General features: G+C 38.0%; 1 protein-coding gene across 1 annotated transcript in view; it reads right to left on the bottom strand.

Moving 5' to 3' along the window:
- FSIP1 (fibrous sheath interacting protein 1) overlaps positions 1 to 19,934 on the bottom strand; it is an 82,681-nt gene extending 62,747 nt beyond the window's left edge. The window contains exons 1-9 of the mRNA XM_010574280.1: positions 19,920 to 19,934; positions 18,472 to 18,603; positions 16,922 to 17,111; positions 15,931 to 16,029; positions 14,376 to 14,548; positions 13,365 to 13,449; positions 9,846 to 9,944; positions 6,748 to 6,848; positions 5,879 to 5,986 (exon numbers count right to left, since the gene is read on the bottom strand). Coding sequence (XP_010572582.1) covers positions 5,879 to 5,986; positions 6,748 to 6,848; positions 9,846 to 9,944; positions 13,365 to 13,449; positions 14,376 to 14,548; positions 15,931 to 16,029; positions 16,922 to 17,111; positions 18,472 to 18,597 — 981 coding nt within the window. The 5' untranslated portion in view covers positions 18,598 to 18,603; positions 19,920 to 19,934. The remainder of the gene's footprint in view (positions 1 to 5,878; positions 5,987 to 6,747; positions 6,849 to 9,845; positions 9,945 to 13,364; positions 13,450 to 14,375; positions 14,549 to 15,930; positions 16,030 to 16,921; positions 17,112 to 18,471; positions 18,604 to 19,919) is intronic.
- Positions 19,935 to 20,931: the final 997 nt, after the last annotated feature.

Here is a 20,931-nt window from a genome sequence, read left to right as displayed (position 1 = left end):
GATATTTTTTGCTTTTAGAAAAGACAAATGCAAGTCAACAGGCATAAAAATGAGATGTTCTCAACTACACTGAACATGTCTTGTCAAACTCCCCCAGTTAACTTGCATCTCAGTCCAGCATCAAATGCAAAGACACATCTATTCTAGGACCCACCCAATCACACCTGCACAGCAGCACATTAGAAGTCCAAATAAAGTGGAACATAATACACTACTGTCTATTGTCCTCTGAAGGAAGTAGAAGCAATGGAGTCCTGTGCAAGTCAAAGAAGGAAATACAAACAGCAGCTCTATCTGTAGGACAACAAATTTCCATCTGATAAGGAGTCAATAAGAGAGAAAGCCTGACCAAAACCATGCTTGGAATGAAACTGCAGAGGTTGATGCTACAGCAGAAACCACCTGGAGCCAAATATCAAAATGTGGGTATGAGACATAATGTGATACTTTTTTTCTTCTTTGGTGATACATTGCAAGGCATCCATAGGAAAGCAAAGGAACTGCTCTGAGGTGAGTAGCTGCTACCCTTCTAGAGCCCCAGTACGTTATCATAGAAACACTAAGAGAGACAGAAAGCACAGAGCTCTTTTCCTAATGGTGATTTACATGACTTTTTTCTCTTGATAGCAGTAACACCTGACTAGCCAACATGAATATGTGCTCCTAGTACAGACAGTTGCATATTATGAGTGAGCTTGTGTCCTGGTTTCAGCTGGGATAGTTAACTGTCTTCCTAGTAGCTGGTACAGTGCTGTTTTGAGTTCAGTATGTGAAGAATGTTGATAACGCTGATGTTTTCAGTTGTTGCTCAGTAGTGTTTAGACTACAGTCAAGGATTTTTCAGCTTCTCATGCCCAGCCAGTGAGAAAGCTGGAGGGGCACAAGAAGTTGGCACAGGACACAGCCAGGGCACCTGACCCAAACTGGCCAACAGTGTATTCCATACCATGGGACATCGCATCTAGTACAGGAACTGGGAAGTGGGGGTGGGGAATCGCCGCTCAGGGACTAACTGGGTGTCAGTCGGCGGGTGGTGAGCAATTGCCCTGCGCATCATTTGTACATTCCAATCCTTTATTACTACTGTTGTCATTTTATTAGTGTTATCATTATCATAATTAGTTTCTTCTTTTCTGTTCTATTAAACCATTCTTAACTCAACCCACGAGTTTTACTTCTTTTCCCGATTTTCTCCCCCATCCCACGGGGTGGGGGGGGGAGTGAGTGAGCGGCTGCGTGGTGCTTAGTTGCTGGCTGGGGTTAAGCCACAACAGCTTGGCCTACTTAACCGAAACAAATGAGCTCATATTCACAAACAGATGCAGGTTCTTCACAGCAACCTGGCACTCCTGTCTCACACTCAGGGAAGCAAGTCTGCACAACTACCGTTCACTGGGAATGACAGCCACAGATTACATCTCTGTCCTGACTGCAAAGAAACACCAGGAAGGACCTTAGAAGGGCAGAAGAGGGATGTGGGGGAGGACATGAGTGTATTCCTGGTTTCCCTTCTTTTTCCTAATAGCATCTTGCCCTAAGACTTCAACATCTGTCTTGCAAGGGATTCATGTCCACCACTCCTTTACAGCCTCCAGATTAGTCCTCTGGCTATTCAAGCAGCCACATCCACACAAGAGGAAGAAATATCAGCTTCCAATTACAATACCACTGCTATGAGGTCATCCTTGGTTCATCCCCATTACCCTAAAGCACACTGGTTGCAAAAAGAAAAAAGCATACCCCAAACACCTGTCATAAATTACCGCCATACTAAATTAAAATAAAAAAAAAAAAAAAAAGTGTCATCTCTTTTGTGAAACAAAAATCAGTTCTTCTAATGCTTTCTCATACAAGTATGATGACACAACCAGTAAGCCTGACTGGACATGACTTGACTCCAGAAAAGCCACTCAGAAATGTCTCTAGAAGCTTGCCAGCTTTGTGGAAGCATCTGTTCAGGTGAGAGAGTGACCATCATAACATAAGTATCTAATGTGGTACTACAGTTGTGCCATGTTAGCCACCCCCTAATCAGACACTGAAGAGCACAGTGCAAGCACACAGAAATGACTCTACAAAAGTCAGTTAAGCTGCAACTGAGCTTATTAGCTACAGCTCAGTGTCTGTATCCCATGCTCTCATATCCCATGATCCAAGTCTCCAAATTACCCCAGTAGTCACTTTACTCCAGGGTTAAATGGACTCACACATTCTCTTTTATATTCTCAAGATGGCTTTGCTTGGAAAATAAGCTTCTGTCCTGTCAATGTTTCCTGTGTGTTAACTCAGAACAATACTTTTATAACAGCACAGTCAGTGCTTATTACTGTGGAGCATCTGAAACTAATTATACCCCTGCAGCTTTGACAATTAGATTAGCATGACTATGTACTTCTAAAATATTTTAAATACTCATAAAACATTTTTTTAAAAAAGTGAGAAGTGCTGTTTGGATATTTGACATATTTAGTAGTAGGAGTCAAATGAAGTTATCTAATCCACATTACACTATACAGAGGAATTCATACAGCATAGCCAGCTCTGCCTTGATTGATAACTCCAAAACATTACTTTAGCCAATGTGGTTGCACCAGCTTTTTAAAAGTCAGTATGAAATAAGAGGACAGTGGCCATCAGCTGGACAGTTACTTAGGCCAGCTCAAAGAAATCTAGATTACTCATTAGCTGATAATTTCCTCATGATCTATGTTACAAAGCAGCCACAGGAAATGCCTCACCCATAATAAAATTCAAATGTGGGAAAGGAAGAATCCATCTCCAGACTAGACAGGTTTAAGGAACTAAGTATTATCCTTTGTTTTATTCTACTTTGGCAGTAGATTTAGGAGCCATTTTCTTTAAAGAAATTATCTAGTACAGACTAGACTAACCCACTAATTACAATTCCCATTCTTGTCCATTGTATCAAGAACATACAGTAACACACGTCCTGCGTAGTGATCTATTTAATATCTGATATAAATAGTAAAGTCTCTATAGATACCTGCCCACGATAGTGATATGTGCCAGATACAAAATTTGGATAAATGTATACTTTTCCATTGCCTTGATGCTTTGAGAACTGGTGCAAAAAAAGTACACATTGCTAGACAGAATTTGGATTAGCTATTCTGCATAAATGTCTCTAAATATTGTGAAGGACTCTAGCTTAAAGAAGAAGAAAACCCAATAACTACATATTGTGAGAGAAGACTTTTGCAATCAGTAAAATAATAAATTATAAAAAAGCAACTATTCTCTAGGTCAGAACGCTGTGATGTTTACTAACAGAAGGCTGTTTAAAACATCTTCAGATCTTTAAATGCTAACATTTATCAAATGAAGGACCATCTCCTCAAATTGAAACATGTCCTTAATCAGGAAAGAAGAACAGAAGAGATCGTATTGTTAATCAAACACCAACCTTTCCAACAAAAGAAGAAAAAAAACCAACAAACAAAAACCCCACAACCCTCTCCCTACAGTTTCTTCCTATTCAGAGGCTGGGTGAAGTACTGTTTCAGCTGAACATTTTGTCACCCTTAAGTGGGATTATAATGTCAAACCTGTTGCAAGCAGATCTAATAGAACAGCTTGAATCTTTTCCTAAATGCACAGAAAAAAGATTAGTTAAATAATGATCCAGTGAGCTTTAACTTTGTTGTTCTAATACGCAACAAATTAAAAGTACAATAAAAATCAACTCTCCTAACCAGTGGATCAACATTAGACCAAAGAGCCTTCCACTGCATTTTTTTAATGCTCAACTGTGTCAGCTAAGTCAAACATCTCTGTGCAACGTCATTAACTGATGAGTACTTTACACAGATAAATAAGTCAACCTGCAAGCTTTATGTTCATGCCCAAAAAAATTAAATAAGTTTTCCATGTAAAGTGAAGGAACAAATGTCAGGTCAACAGGAAGACTGGTGCAATTTCACAGCAGTCAAAGTTTTTTATCTCGTGAACACAAGCACCGAGTATGGCTGATAGTTTTAAACCTTTGCATACCAATGACCAAGCAAAGGTTATGTTTTCTGTGCTTCTACTTTAGCTTACTAACTCCGAAAAAATAGTTACTGTTAAAATACTGCACATTTATATGATCTTAATCATTTGTCCATCAGGTTTCCTGACTGATATGGACTCCTTTACTTGTATTTGCCCCACAAAGCTCTGCAAATGCCAAAACATAGTGTATATTTACTAGTTCCCCTAGAGTAAAGAGAAAATTTTTCAACCACAGACCAAATGAGTTTCAACCTGGAAATCACACTAAAGTTGGGTAAATTACAGATTTGTTTAATGTCAAAAATCATGGGTAGGTTAGTTCTCTGGCTTCATAACCAGTTTGGATTTGGATGAAGGAAATCCTGACCTCATGTCCTTACCCCATATCCTGAAACAATCATTTATAAAGACAAATTTTAGACACATTTTAGAAAAGAGTAATGAAGAGCATCACCTCTTGGATGTCTTCGCCATCTTATTAGAAAATAACTCAGAATAAAATATGGGAAGAGACAAAAAAACCGAACCAAACAACATTGCATTTGCTTTTGTTTCTTTCTCCCACATCTAAGTTATTATTTAACCTACTGAAAAATAATTTACTCCAGATCATTTTTAGCAGTATAAATTAAACAGAAACTGGACCTTGGATATATTTTGTTCATTCTACACAGAGTTCACATCTTTCTTCTTAGGTACTGTGATTCAGTGTATACTTAGAAATGTTGTGAAAAAGTTTATAACGTTACTATAGACTTAACATAGTGTACATTTTAATGCAAAACAAATTAGAAAGGTCACGTAATTTCTTTACACAAAGCAAGCATTTTCCTAATATTTCTTCTTATTTATTAAAATACAGGTTACTTGAAGCATTATATCAAGTTTACATAGTTTGAGGATGTTCATTCTATGAAAACACGTATCTTTAGCATGTCTAATACCATATATAGTTAAGTACTCTAAGTTCCTAATATGATTCATTTTTCAAACCAAATTTTATCTTCCCATCCTAGCAGCCTTATGATTACTTCTGTAAAACAACAGAGCGCCCAAGAACTCCTTCACTGTGACATTTCCCTCAAAGCAGTAAGAAATAAAGGCCATATCCTAGTAATAGGGAGATCAAAAGACTATTTGATGTCTTCATGTTACTGGGAATCATTTTGTGGCACAGACTCTCCTAGAGCAGCGATTGGTGGGACAATCAAACACTTTTCTACTCTCCATGAGGAAAGGTATTTCTATCTACTTCAGCTCTTGCTATTCACCACAGTATGCGGACTGTACGCTCTTTAACACTATCACGTTAAAGCATAATGTCTAATATTTAAGCAGACTTTAGCTCCTCTGTATACTTCTAAGACAGAGTGAGTTAGAAGCCACACAAAGATGACATGTTATCTTTCTAAATGGACACATAAGCTTCATCAATGTATATTTCCCCAACTGCTGCATTCTGAAGTTGATGTCCTCAGAAAAGTCTTGGAGGTTTTTTTTGAAGTAGTTGCTGGCCCTTCTACCTGAGATTACAGCACTAGCCACTCAGACTGATAGGCTGCAACTTCACATTTTACACAGAGAAAATAGGCCATCTTCTCTGAGCGTGCTTCTAAGGCTCCTTCCACCCATGTCTAACTTTCTTTTAAGTCCTGCTGTTTTTCTGAGGCCAGGCATGTCCAAGTGTTAGTAAAACAAAGAATCCAATGAAAATTCATTCTTGGAGACAAAGCCCATTGGATTTGTTCAGCTTTTCTCTCATATCTCAGTAGGTTCCTTCATGGTAGGACTAAAACCAAATCAAATTTAGATTTTCCATAAAAATAAGCCAAATACAACAGGACAGTACAAATTAAAGTTGCCATACCTCAAGACCTTGTAATTCAATTCCATCTTCTGTATCTTTCAATAGTTCAATTAGCCTTTTCCTTTCTCCCTCAAGCATAACAATCTGGTTTCCTGAATCCTTTGCTAGCTGAAATAGTTACAAAAAGAAAAAAAAACAAAACAACAAAACCAACCAAACTTTAGAACTCCATTAGCTCAAACAGCACTAAAACACAGGTTTCAAACTCTGTGAAATTAACATCCAAATCTTGCTTATTGCCATAATACAAATTATCACTCTGACAGAAAAAAGTAGCAGCCTTCATATAATAAATTGATAATCTTATAAAAGTCTTTGACACAGCTGTGCAGGGTGGGGGGTGGACACAGATATTTTAATTGGATGAAAAATCATTATAGCTACTAGGTCTTCACAGAAAAAAAAAAAAAAGCAAGAAAATCAAGGCATCTGTTTTCCAACAGAAAGAAGTCTTCTGTAAATAACGGTCCCAGGCAGGCTATACATGAAAAACCTGCCTACCTATTCCTTATCTATGCATAAGAACATCTTCCTTTAACTTAACAGTAAATACATTTAAAGAAAGTCTTAGGAAATATTTGCCCTCAAAACAAGCTATATCCAGGCACAAACAGAACAATTCAGTTTCCAATAGTCTTTAGCAAAGACATAGAAGCAGTATTATCCCCACCAATATCAGCATGCAAGATGAGAACTATCTTATACAGTACTATGCCATAAACAACACTTTTTAACAGCAAGCTTTTTTTCATTTATGCCTAATTAGCTTTTAATGTTACTGATAAAATCCCCAACTGTCTCCAGAAGTACTTATATACTATTTTTAGTCAGCATTTAACAAATTAATAATTTTATGCTTTAATGCTTACCTCAATGTTCTTTTTAATGAAATCCTGATTGTTTTTACTTTTGCTATGTGTTTTTTCTGCTTGATTAAGAAATTCATTTGTTTCTAATTCACTTGGATAATCTGAAGTTTGAGGAAGAAAAGTTGCTAAGTCATAATCATTGCTTTTGTGATTCAACGAGAGCTGTAATAACAGCAATCCCATTTAAATCTTTAACATACATATAAAGTGGACAGACAAACTTTTTATATGCTGTTTTCATTATTTATATAAACTACATTGCTATATTTAAAATATAACTATATAAAAATCTAATCTCCTTTTTAAGCTTTTATTATATAAGCTCATTCAATGTTGCGAAGGCTAAAATACTTTTGGATTTCTGACCTCAAAAATGTTAAACATGGCGGCTTTAAAAGCCATGGCATTCCTTCGAAGCCTATCATTGTTTCAGTTTTATCATCAGTACAAAACCAGACAATAATTTTTTTTAAAACCACAAAACTATTTGGAGACATATCAAGTACATTTTTAAAAATAAAACAGCTGAAGAACAGATGATATAGTTGATACTATTATAACACAGCTTATAAAACAAGTTTTGTTTAAAAATAAAACTCATCATTGAGCTGTAAAGCTATTAAACAGCCACATGATATTCTTACAACATCACACATGTTTTTTTCAGCAATGGGTTTCTATCCATCATACAAAAACGGGCACGTACTCTGTTTTTGAGAGACTTTTACCAGTTCTTAAACAGCAATTCCTTTATGAACAGCAAATCTTTGTCACGTTAAATAACAAGTCTAAGCAAATACAACCAACTTCTGAGTCTCAAAAACGACTTCAAAAGTAGGCATGGTAGTTTTTACTTTTCTGGAAAGTAGAGATTTGAAAAATGGGCGGGCTATTTGCCTACAAAAAAAACCAATTTAACATGTTAGATAATAGAAGATAGGCTATGGTAGTTTACATCAAAGTAACTCTTTTTCAGAGGGAGTAGATTGAAAGCAAACTCCCAAAGATATGAAATAAATTCCATGCATCCTTTTACACACCATAGCCAAAAAACACCCTGTGTAACAATTCTCACCAATCAGGCTTACTTTAAAATTCCAAGCAAACCTTAAAGGACTGAGGTGTTGAATCTGACCATGAAAACCCTATCATAGTTCAAATGCACAACTGTTTACTAAAAGCATCCCAATCTTTAACATTACCAGGTAACATCTTGAATATGTTGAGGAACTGGATCATATAAGAATTTACCAATCAATATAAACATAAGAAGTTGTATCCTGAAATGAACAAAACACACCAAACACCAACATAACATGCAACATATATGAAACGTTACTTTTAAGCTACATCTTTCTCTAACTGTAGAATAAGCGTTTTTGAGAGGGAACTATCATACAGAACTTCTCAGAACATTCAAGTAAAGAAGGGACAGACATGGATCACTGGGACAAAGAATACACTGAAGATTGCCATGGGTGAGTAAAAGAGAGACTGCAGCTCAACAAATTTTGCATACACGTTTTGGAAGATTGGTACAAATCTTGATGAGACTGCTAAACTAGCATTATAAAACTAATACATACATTCTTCTTCACAAGTTAGGCTCCTCTCATTCAGTGTCTGCCTTTATGACAAATGTTACACAGAAATCCAAAAGCAACCAAAACAGTAAGTCTTAGCTGTTCAGAAACCATAAAGGCCTCCAGCAGAAATAGTAAAAGTCATTTAAGTAATTTATTGCTCATGAGTTGTAAGTGATCTCTACTCCATGCATTCCAAAACTAGGAGAATGCAGAACATCTCAAAATAGTACAAGCAATAGCAACTCCCAACCATGCTTGTACTGGGAACTTCAGAAGTCACTGCTGTCCTGAATACTGTTAATGAAACCTGCCGTTGCTATTCAGGGACACTCCAGCACAACTCAGAAATTTTGTGAAGGTGAAAGCTGAGGGTCAAGCTTCATTTTAAGGGAGGAATGAAGATACATGTCAGGAAGACAGAGAAATCAAAAGCGCAGCACTGCTCGAACCCAGTCTGAAGAAACATTTAATAACACAAAGTTAAGGTCACATACTGGCAGACTAAGACAAGTGATAAAATGGTAAGGGAGCTAAGGTCCAGGTTTAAAAATTAAAACATACAGTCAAATTCTAAAAAGTACAGAGGTTCTGCTGCCATCAATGGCTCAGCCTTGAGGAACACCTGTTTATTATGTCTTTGTCATCTTAGCCAGTCACCAGGAAGATAGATTCCTTCTGCTTACATAGAATGGTAGATGACAAAGAAATAAACAATTGCAGCTGATAGCAATGGCAGCTGAAGCTATTCTTCTTATGCCACAACACATGTGAGAAGTTACTCAACCATACAAATTTGAATTTCAAATAGGGAAAGAACAGAGGCACAAAAGCACAATTCCATTTATTTTGAAGTGTTGGACACACTACACTACTAGCTGCATTTGAAACCTCTATACAGTGCACATAAACAATTGATGTCTAAAAGAATCAGCACAGATGTTTGATTTTTGCCAAGCAGTACTTAATCCATAAAGCAATGCAGCCTTTACAATAATCAGCATAACAAAATGTAAAATGAGTTGTCTGAAGACTTAGGTTTGTCACAACATCCATACAATTTCTCCTGAAAAGAAAAAAATTACAAAACAGTTGAAACTGTATACAGCACCACTCTTCATTTTTAGATGGTTTCTTGAATATAAACCGATTAAAGTTACAGTACTTTAGAATAACAGCTAAGACAAGGTTTTAAAAAATTCCCATGAAGAACCCATGATACATTTTACAATGAATCAGTTACAAGCCTCATCATTTTGCAATGAAAGAAAAAAAGTTTTATAAACCCAAAGGTAAAAAATTTCTTAACATGTTGAGTAAAATGTTTTAGATAAACAAAATTATTCTCTTCTATAATTTGTAAAAAAAATAAGAACTGTCGCTATTGTACTAAGCAACCTTGCTTTTTCTGATTTTATCGGCCTAGCCACAAAGGCCAACTCTTCATTATCCACCCATTGTACATGTTGGTTTGCTATATCTAGAAATATAAACAATACAATTAATAAAGCTTACCCTGATTATGTTGGGGTTTATGGCAATCATAATCTTCTGGATTAATTTGTGTGTGAAATACTGAAGAACATATTTCATCTTCTTTAGCATGGGAGGGATCTGCAAGGAATTTTTTCAGTAAAATTTAATTGAAATTTACTTAAAGAAGATTAGGTTTCATGTGTATCATACTGTAAGATCTCACACATGAAAAGTTAAAGAAATTTACTTGGATAAATTACATAACCACCATATTTCTCCAGAAATAAAGAAGGGGAAAAAGTGTAAGGTGTGTCTCATGAATAATTATGCTGTTTCATATGGCTGTGTTTTTGTTTTTAACAACTACCACCCATACAAGACAAATAATTAATTCTAGAAGATACAGCCCAAGGCCCTAAAGTTCAAAAGGCTCTGCAGACACCATGTGGCAAGCCATCTAGAACTCCGAATGAGAATAAAGTATCCAGGTTTTCACAGCTGGTGTCTGCCTGTGCATGCATTATTAGACTTCCAAGTGGCTTAGGTCAAGGGTATAGTCTAGGAAAAAAATGTGTTCCAACATCCTAGCATGCAAGAGTCGTTTCAGCTACTCAAAGAAAAAAAATTCAGTCATGGTATTGACATATTATCAAATGGAAGTATAAATTAGAGCATTAACTTGCAGTCTATACACTTAGCACTTACAGAAAAGGACTCGTATTGCAAAGAACTGTATATATCACTTGTGAAAAATGTATTTTTCACAACAAAAAAAACAACCAACATCCTGTAATAATGAAGTTTAATGAACTCAACTGAAAGTATGATTTTGTTAGACAGAGCACAGGGGAATGAATTTAAGGCTGTTTAATTAACTCCCGATTTACATCTCTGCCATGAGTGTGTCAGAGGGTTTTTTTGTGCCTGAGAGGCTGGGACACATAAGTTATTAATGATTTTGTACCCAGAACTTGTGTTTGATTTCACAGCCATATTAAAAGCTATAATTAAATAGCTCCCTATATAATTTAATTAAGAAAGCTCTTTACCAAAGTCGAGCTCTGAAAAACAAAATATATGAATTGCATTCCATTTCAGTATCAACCGGGGCAGCTATAAGGGCACTCATTTAAATAAATAAATAAAGACCTGAAAAGTAAGGCACTAGCATGTGACAGAAAATTCAAGATAAAGATCAAGCTGGAGGAAAAATATAAATCTAAACTATGCAGAGTTTTGCCACTATGGTACACCAGAACCCATATGATGCACATGATCTCTACAGCAAGGAGTTACCTTTGAAATAAAAGAGGAATGGAAGCATGGAGTTCATTAACAACCATAGAGTCTTGCTTGCCTACTGTTTTTTTACTATATCCTGACATCTACTGGAGATTTTTTAAATATCACCCGTATCAAATTCTGTGTTCTTCCCTTAACCCAAACTTGAGCACAGAAATAAAAGCAGGTTACCTTATAATAATAAGTTTTGTTGAAATGTTTTAACCACACATTGCTACCATTATTATGCAGGTGCTTCCAACATTCAAGATGAGATTTTTGCTCAGCAATAACCATTCAGCCCTCAAATCCTTGTTCTCTCCCCAACAAGAAAAAAGACAGGATGCACCACAACTCTGTTTCCTTTCAACCAAAGGTATAGAGATGAAGGACAGGATGCGAAATATGCATATGATTGACACATCTCTGAAAACTCCAGCACTGAGACAGAGTACTCAAACAGCAAATTTTTTAAAACCACTCTTGAGCAGTTTTGACATGGTATATTCTTGACAAATTCAGTCTGGTTTTGTTCCCCCTGCCCCTCCCAATAAAGACATTGTGAGCAGAATGCCTACAGTTTATTCCAGTGTCTCCCCCAGTAAGAGTCTAGCCACAGAAAGAAAAATTACATTTTAAAATACCCAATATTTTCTTTTTTCAGGTCCCTGTGAACATGCACATGCTCTGTGCATTCTTGAAGAAAACTACCAATACTTCAGAACGCGCTTCAGCCACTTGCTTTAGAACTCTAACAGAATTGCGTCCTTCTGACTCAGTAGAGAAAACATTTCTAAATAGTTCTTTAACTTTTCTTTCCCTAGTCTATCTATAGTTTTATATTGTTGGTATTCACTGTAATTTTGATCATGGTTAGTCTTTTTTTGTTACGTATCACATTCCACATTTCTCTGTATCGTTAACTATTTGTTTACCTTTCCTGTTAAAGAGCTCAATCCTTCATTAGTCATTTGTCTACTTTTAATGCAGCTGTAGAATTTGGTGTTTTAAATGCTACTGAAGATGGAAGTGATTTTTACTAAAAGACTAAAATGCAAGTGTTTATTCTTATCCGTGTGTTCATTTCCACTTTGAATATGTTTGTCTTCATTATCATATCATGATGAAACTCAGAAATTATCAGACTTCCTGGTCTTTTCTTCCTGAGAATAGTCTGCTAGCATATCTTTAACATAGTTTCACTTTTAAAAACTGCCATCTATCCTAAATTTTCTTCCCTAGAATTCTCAGGAAAAAAACTGATTAAAAAACCCCCTAAGTCCATGTTTCATATTCATGCCTTTTCTTTAGAATCACACTCTACATTATTTGATGATCCCTTTTACTCAAATTCTCTCTCGCGTTTGGAATTTTAAATTCTTTTAGAAATGAATTAAATGTAACATAATCAGTAACAAATTTAATGTAAATGACCCCTACTCCCTTTTGGACCATGTTCCAAGACCTGGGCTGTGCATGCATGTTCCTGTATTGTTTTCCAACATGTAACTCAGTATCATAATTTGGTCCCATTCTTTTGGTTCTTCTGTTAACAATTCCTAAAAAGGCTCAGGATTTCCCTCCCTCTGGACCTGTCATATTATGGCATTGCCATTGCTTCCCAGTCCCACATGAAAATTTTCTCCAAGATAGATGTGTGGCAGGGCCCACATCCCTAAAGCTTCTAAGTAACATTTATAGGCCTAATATTTTTTTAACTGCCTGCCCTTCTTACACCAAGTACTCCAGTATGGCAAACACTCTAAGACAACCAATAACAACACATCAGTAACTTCATCATTTTGTTTGTTTACCAAAGCAATTTTTAATTCCTTGCTTATTGCCCAGGTGTTCCAAAACGGTAAAGACACCCAAGTTTTTCAGATTTCCACACTTTGTTTTCCCTATGCCTACTACTATTACTTTAATTTAGCAGTGTCATCAGTCATGCATCCTTTCTGAAATCATGTGTGTTTGCCATCAACTTGATAAATGCAAGCTTTACTTATCCTGGATTTCTGTCCTTTTAGAGTAGCCATTTCTTTGAAAAAATGCAGTACCTATAAACAAAATTAAAGTACAACTTCTACATTTGTGATAATGCAAAAATTATTTCCATTAATTTTTCAAATATTCCCTTGATGTACTTTTATATGCAAATATTATTTTATTGTAAAGGTTTGATAGCTTTATTTTTATAGCATCCAACAAAAATATGACTATTAATCAAAATACAGGATAACTATATCAGAGTATTTACTTCTCTTTCTTACTTACCAGCTTTATCCTGCCATGATGAGATCAAAGCTAAAAAAAGTTTTGTGTTTTCTATCTCCTCATGGCTTCCAGTGATTCTGATAGACTATTGAAAAGAAATAAATCATAAATATACTGATACATGCATGTATTTACTTTAAAGTAAATACTTTAAAGCAAAATATGTTGTCTGCTTATCAGGTCTAATGAACTTCAGACCCTATTAAAAATTCCTTGTTCAGTGGCAACATTTACTTACCGCTTTGTTTCCTTCTTGAGGCTATCCGAACATCTTCTAAAAGTTATGATAAAGGATGGTAGAACTTTAAAGCCTGTTATACATTGTCTTTTACATGGAGACACATTTCACAAGACAAGTTCTGTAATATATATATATGGCTTTGAATCCAAATCCATTGAAATTATAAGATGCAGTCAAACCAACTGCAATCATGTCTTTTTAGCAACTGACATTTGTATTCATGTAAATTATACAATACTTACCTCAGAGGAAATACTAACTCTCATGTTTCAATGCTTAATATGACAATTAACTGCTAGAGACCCAGATAGGAATAACGTGAAGGAATTTGTGCTGTGGCATTCTTATGCCTTCTTCAGGGGGCATCTCTAATTTCTTCAATAATAGACAGTACTGAAATAGATGGGCCTACGAATGGTCACACTAGAGCAGAATAAACGCTTCTAGGTCTGGGTGCACACACATTACCTCTTGTCATGCCTTATCATACCTTATGCTCAAGCATAAGACTATGCTAGTAGACCACCCCCAGACAGCTGTATATTTGGCTATTGGTCAGATCAATTTTTAAGGACCACAGCCTTCTTTCAAAGCCTGCCTACCCAATATATATTAAAATGTATTCAAAGTTACTGTTTAAGATCCATTTCTTCACTTTAATCAGCCAACTGTGAGTTATTTAATAAAAAAATACATCTGTGAAATATGATAATTCTGTAGGACAGTACTCTCAGATATATTATTCACAAAACAAGCAGAACACTTCTAACCTGAAGTTCTTTCCAGAGCTTTGCCCTCATTTCTTTGCCTTGTTTTTTAATTGCTCTCTCCTTAAGATGTTTTTTTGCCAGTATTGTGTCAAGTTTATTCATTTTCTTTATAGCTGCCTGAATCTGAGGATCTACACCTGTTTCTTCAGAATATTCCAAGTTGGAAGAGTTTGCTGTAGAATATATTTAAAATCAATGTTAGCTTGAAGCATTTCAACTTAAAAAAAAATAAATAATAATTTTATGACAAGAGTACAATTACAATTATTCTCAAGCATTTCTAAACCTGTTTGTAGTAGGGTAAAATAGAAAAGTCTCTGTAACAGAACTCTGAACCAAACTCTGAACTGTAGCAGTTGGATATGAGGGCATGGGGGATGAAGAGCCCCCCCCATTTTGGGCAAGTAACTCAATTCAAATTTATAGTGGAAAAGTGTCAACATCTCCACAGTATCAGCAAAAATCACAGAAAAAATAAGCTTAAAAAAAAATTTATTCAGCCTGACTAGTAGAATACATGTTGAAATGTCATTCATTAAAATGAATAATTCTGGGATTAAGAGAGACTGCAATATCTCTACTTTTAAATGTTATAGAAGTTTCAGTCTTGCCTTATATCTCAGCAAAACCAGATTCTGATACTGGTTCTAGAAAAACACTGTTTTGAAAAATAGGAACAGTGACACATTATGGACACTATCATTATTTAATTAAAATAGATTTCCATACTGTCTTTTTTCTCTCTAAACATGCAGATTACAATTTCTGATCACTTTCAGCTTTTCCCTTTCCTATAGAATCCTCATGCTCTGCCCTCTTCTCTGGTCAAACTTAGCTTCCATAACAAGGGTAGAGGAAACACTTGTACCGCTGTCCCTATCCCACACACTTCCAAGTTTTAGAGTCGTGCAATATTTTTTCATTCTCTCATCTTTTGAGGTCAAATGCTTTACACACCCTTCGATCCCAAGCATTCACTGTGATGCATCAGTCTGCTTTATGCCATAAAAAGAAATGAGTGATACAACAAGGGGAGAGCTATAAATAATAATAAAAAAAAAAAAAATCTAACTGAGCTCCAGGGAAGACCCAAGGACAGAAGATAAAAAAAAGAGCACTTATTTCAACTGGCCTCAACCCAGCAGATGGATCTGAACCTAAAACTACTGAGTGAAGCTTTGAAGTTGAGTTCTATCCAATTTCTGTTCTGAAGAAATGGATATTATGTTAGATGACCAGCACTACTGGACTAGATAGAATCACCACTGGATTGTGCCTTATCAGATTGACTGAATCAATGTAAAACTCAAATACTATCATATCATTAAAGACAGTGAATATCCTTTAATAAAATGATCTTTAAATAAAGAATTCATCCAACACCTCTTGAATATCACAATGCACAGACATTTTCAATTTGTAATATTTCTTTATAACTAAGTAATATAGACACAAATACAGTATGGTCCCAAACTCTCCTAGAAGCATTAAAAGAAAAGGAGAAAAAAAAAAAGTTTTATTGCACTGTTTACTTTATACACCTGAAAGGTAATACCTGCTTTTGCATTACTTGGTTTTCCTTGTGAAGGTTCACAGAATTTCAAAGTCTCTGTTTCAGTACTGTCATCTCCAGAATCTGAATTATAGATACATCCTGAAAAACAAAGGAAAAAGCCTTTCACAAATAGATGTGAAATAATCTTTTAAAGATACTGTGTGAAATGTTAACAATTAAAAGACCAAAATAACATTTTTGTCAGTTAGGGATCACCACAGAGCCTCTACAGTGGATTACTGTTTAAAAAATGATACACACTAGTACACCAGGACTCATGTTAAACACAGGAGCAAGAAATCAAGGAATTTCTTTTGACCCCAATTCTGCCATGGAATCTTATTTAAACTTGAAGGTATCCAAACTTTCGGCTTCACATACTGGCCTTTGCTTCTCTATTTTTAAATAGTCAGAAGCTCTAGAAAGTTTATTTATTAACATTTATAGAATGCCATCTGAAGCACTTCTACAACCGCTTTCATTAAAATGAGATATTGCATATTTATATTTAAAGTATGTTATTAGTATTAGCATTGTTCAGTTGTTAAATACTATAACGTACAACCATAATTTTCAAATTTTTGTACTGGTGGACCATTATTAGGATACAAAGTTTCTAACAAATGATCATGATCACCTCTGTGAGAAGTTTGATAAAAACACCTTACTGAAAACACTTTCTAACATGGTTTCATGGGACACATGCAGATGGTTTCTCGTGATTTTTTAGGCCATCACCAAGGTGCAGGTCATAGCCTAGATGCCATAAGACATATGCTGTAGTGGTAATGGCAGTAATAACACATTTCTTTCAAAGATGGATTCAAAATAGGAAAGAGAAGTGAAGGCATGAATTTTCACACCTCCTTCTCTTCTAGAATTTTACCCAATTGCATCCTCTTTTCCCTCCACCATTAGAATTTTACCCAAACTATACAAACATGATATTTGGTCTAGCCATAACGCATGAAAATGTCAGTCATTCCCATACCTGACAACTCATTGGGATTCAGCATATGCTCCTCCTGAAGAAAGGTCGTACTCGCCACTGTGGTTTGCTGATCTGTTCTTACTTCCTTGACATCAGATTTCTCTCTGTCATCACCTTTGTTTTCTTCCAGACAGCAGTCTTCTAGACTACCTCTTTGATGACTACCAGCCAAACTGACAGGTGAATCAACCTATAAAGTGCAAATTAATTACTACCATAAAAATAGAAATCTTTGGGGGGAAGAAAAAGATTATCACAATTATCACATACTATCACAAAGGCTAACAATGATTCTATACAAGACTGCAGAGTACTTCTTAAATGAAAGAACCATTTTCAGATCTGATACAGAGTTCTGTTTCTTAGATATCACATTGATTCTCAAGCTTGTCATTCCACAGACTGCCAGATTTGGGATTGCCACGCCAGGGAATGATTCCAAAGCTTTATGCCACTTCTGCTGCAGCAGAGGGTACAAGCAACCAGTTAAGAGTCTGTGTGTACAACTGCCTCATCCATTTCCTGACACTGTGGGTGCTCTGCACCAGATAGCATCCAACCTCTTGCTCATACTATAGAGGTTTTTTTGTAGACTTTGAAGGGCTGAAAACTTACGCTTAACTCATCAGTCTCAAGAGACTGCAATTTTCATGCAATAGCCTATGATGTCTAGGTCAGAACTTGGATTCAGTTATCTGACATTAACCTTAATACCCAACTGTGAACCTATAAAAAAAAATAAAAATTAATACTTCTGTGAAGCATCCAGCTATGATCCCATTCTTCAGACAGGTAATCAGAGGTACAACACAACTGGACTAATCTAAGTAAATCAATCTAAATCTCCAATTCCCAAGTCCCAGTTCCCACATCCCAACAAACATAAAACATATCCTGTTCCCAAAATTAAGTTAATCCCCAATATTAATTTTCTTAGAGGATGGATGAACACCTACTTCCAACAGACTTTGCTGAATCCCTAGAGCTGAAGTATTTCTTGGAATACTATGATTTATTGTTTTTTAAACTTGATTCAAACATATGCTGAGAGAGCCTTGTAGTCAAAAATTCAACTTGTGAGGATTGCTCAAATGCTTTTTTCTAATAAGCAAAATAATTTTTATTCCAACTTGAATTTAAAAGCACAAATGGGATGGAAATGAAACTATGCACATACTGGCTCATGCATCAACAGCCTATAGCTGCATATCTACACATTATTGCCAGAATTTCAAATGTTTTTCTTTAAAATAGGATTTATTTAATAATCTGATTAAATATAAAGAGGAAGACAACCAAGTTTTCCAGGTTGTAGTGCTGAATAGCCCTTCTTGTGGCAAATATAAAAGTAACACATATTCAGAAAAATGAAATTAAACGTCATTCCATTTATGCATAGGGAGCAACTCACATTCATGAACTTTCACATAACCCCTTAGCATGCCTGCAGAGCCCAGAACTCCATATGAAGCAAAAAAAGCAGAATCTTATTTCCTACTAAGAAGACTTAGGCATAGAGTTTCTACCTCGCTGAAGGTGAAAAGAATTACCTTTGGCAAATGTGGCTCTGGTGTTAATAACTCCATAGATGTATTTAAAGATCTACAATTAGGATAAGCTCTTGAGCTAGATGCAGGCCTTGAAATTTTATCCAAGCTCCCCCTTGTAATATCCATTCTGACCTAAAATTGGAAAAAAAACCAAAAACAACCTTCCAAACTATCAGTGTCATAATAAAGCAACACAAACCCAGCAATATTTCAGATGTACAGTGAACAAGTTTCAAATCCTTTCTAGCAATTCAGTGTTGAGAGGTCTTTTGAGTATAGACTAGCTTGCCACTCAACTACACTTTTTAATATACGAACAAATATATATTTATATCATCAAGCTAACCAAAGTATTCAAATGTGCCTGCTGTCAAAGAAGCTTCAAAAGGCTTAAATCTTAAAAGTAATCTCACAACAAATGAAATGTCATGGCTTTTTTTTTTTTTTTTTTTTTGAAAACATGGGACTGGCAAAGCTAGCACCAACAGAAGAATGAGGGTATTTTATAGACATCTTGAACACATCAAATGAAGCAGCCAAAAGCTTTTAATAATTCAGTAGTTCTAAGTGTGGGGTGTCCGCATATCCAAATGATCCCATTCCCAGTCCCGGCCCATTTGAGTTTAAACAACAGGAATGCGCGGTTCTCTGCAAAAACCGCGTGAATTCACAGGAATTGGGTCTCCGAGTACGTGACGCGCACTGGTCACTTTCAGAAGGCCCAAGCGAATACAACTTTTTATTTCAGCACAAGAAGCAGGGCAAACTGAGTCACGTAGACAGGTCCGTAACACGACGCCGCACAAAGAAGCGGGCCGAGACGAAGAGCAGCAGCCCCCGCCCGCTCCTCCACTCCACCTCCCGAACCTCGGGCTCCCTCGCTGAGGCGGCCCCTTCGCCCCTCGCCGCCCGGGCCCAGGGAGTCACCGCTGCGGGAGCCGCTCGGGACGCCGCCGGAGGACGCTCCCACACGGGCTGGGGACCGCCGCCGCCCCGCGCCCGCTGGCGGAACCGCCCGCAGCGGCCGGCCCGCCAACCCACCGGGCCTGCCGCGAGTGCGGGCCACCTCCGGGCCTCTGCCGGCCGCGGCTGTTCCACAGCCTCGGGGACGTTTTCTAAGAGCTTCTTGCGCCTTCCCGGGGCGGGTGGGAAGGCAAGCGCAAAAGACCCCGAACCCCATAAACGAGGAAGACAAAGATAAGCAACAGCCGAGACCCAAAGGATGCCGGAACAAAAAACCCCAAACATACAAACAAACAAAAAACAACCTCACAAGAAGTTTCAACACACCGACAGACAGGCAGGCAGGAAGCCCCGAGGAGCCCCGAGGCGCTGCCCTGACGGGACTGCTGCCCGGCAGAGCTGCAGCTCCGGCAGCCCCGACTGAGGGCGGGCGTGCGGGCGGGGGGCACGAGCCCCCCCCCACCCGGCAGCCGCCCTGTCCTTACCGCCGGAGGCGGCAGCGCGGGCAGCACAACCGCCGTCGTTGCCATGACGACCAGCTCGCCGAACTCTCGCGAGAGTTGCGGGATTCCCCGCCTTAAATTGGGGCGGTACCACCGTCGGGGAGGGGGGGGGGTTTAGCCCCTTCGTAGGGATGCAACTATAAGCGAGCTCTCACCTGCTCACGAAGTCTGAACCACCAGATAACCCCAGTGAGGCCTGTCTTCTCCGTCCTGACACAGGGAGTTGCCGTGTGCAGAGCGACCTTCTCCTCCCTCTCCCCGCCTCCCCCCCCGCAGATAGTTGGGCTGTGCCGGGCCCGGTGCCGGAGAGTGGGATGCCGGGCCGTGGCAAGGGGGCAGCCGGTCTCCGAGCGCGGCTGAGACTGTCACCAGGAGCCCGGGCGGCGGCGGCGGCGTCCTCCTCCTCCTCCTCCTCCTCCTCCTCCCGGCGGCTTTCGGTGTGCTGGGGAGGCTCGTCCTTCCCTGGCGCCGAGGCCCTCAGCTGCCGGGGCCCTGGGGCGCGAGTAACGGGAGCGGCCTCTTAAAAGATGGGTCGCTTTTAGTAAGTGCGTGCTGTCAGCGGAGTCAGTGGCGTGCAGGTACTGAGCTTAAAACTTGGATTTTTCCGAAACGTCGGTGAGAAACGGTGGGTGCCGGTGTGCCCGGCAGGTGGTGCAGCCGCCGGCCCCGAGCGGCCGTGCGGGGATCGGGGGGGGGGGGGGGGCCTTCAGAGTCAGCCTTAAAAGCTGTGAGCTGGGTGAGCCAGGGTGCTGTGAGCTGCAACTTATCGTCATGGTAGCCTCTGTCTGGTCTCCTGCATATATTGTGCCATGTTTACTTGTAAGTAAGGGTAGTTGAATGACTTTTAAATAAACGTGCTAAGACTTAAAACTAATACTGTGGTCACCATGTTTTACCTGAATTCTCACTGTTAATAAGGAATTTCATTCATAAGGGGAGTGTCATTAGCTTCCTAATCCCATCCCTTTTAATTTCTTTTCTATCTTTAAATAGG

This window comes from Haliaeetus leucocephalus, unplaced genomic scaffold (assembly GCF_000737465.1).
Source record: "Haliaeetus leucocephalus isolate CR32 unplaced genomic scaffold, Haliaeetus_leucocephalus-4.0 Scaffold417, whole genome shotgun sequence".
Taxonomy (NCBI): domain Eukaryota; kingdom Metazoa; phylum Chordata; class Aves; order Accipitriformes; family Accipitridae; genus Haliaeetus; species Haliaeetus leucocephalus.
Note: the sequence above shows the minus strand (reverse complement) of the source record. Positions and strands in the feature narration are given on the sequence as shown.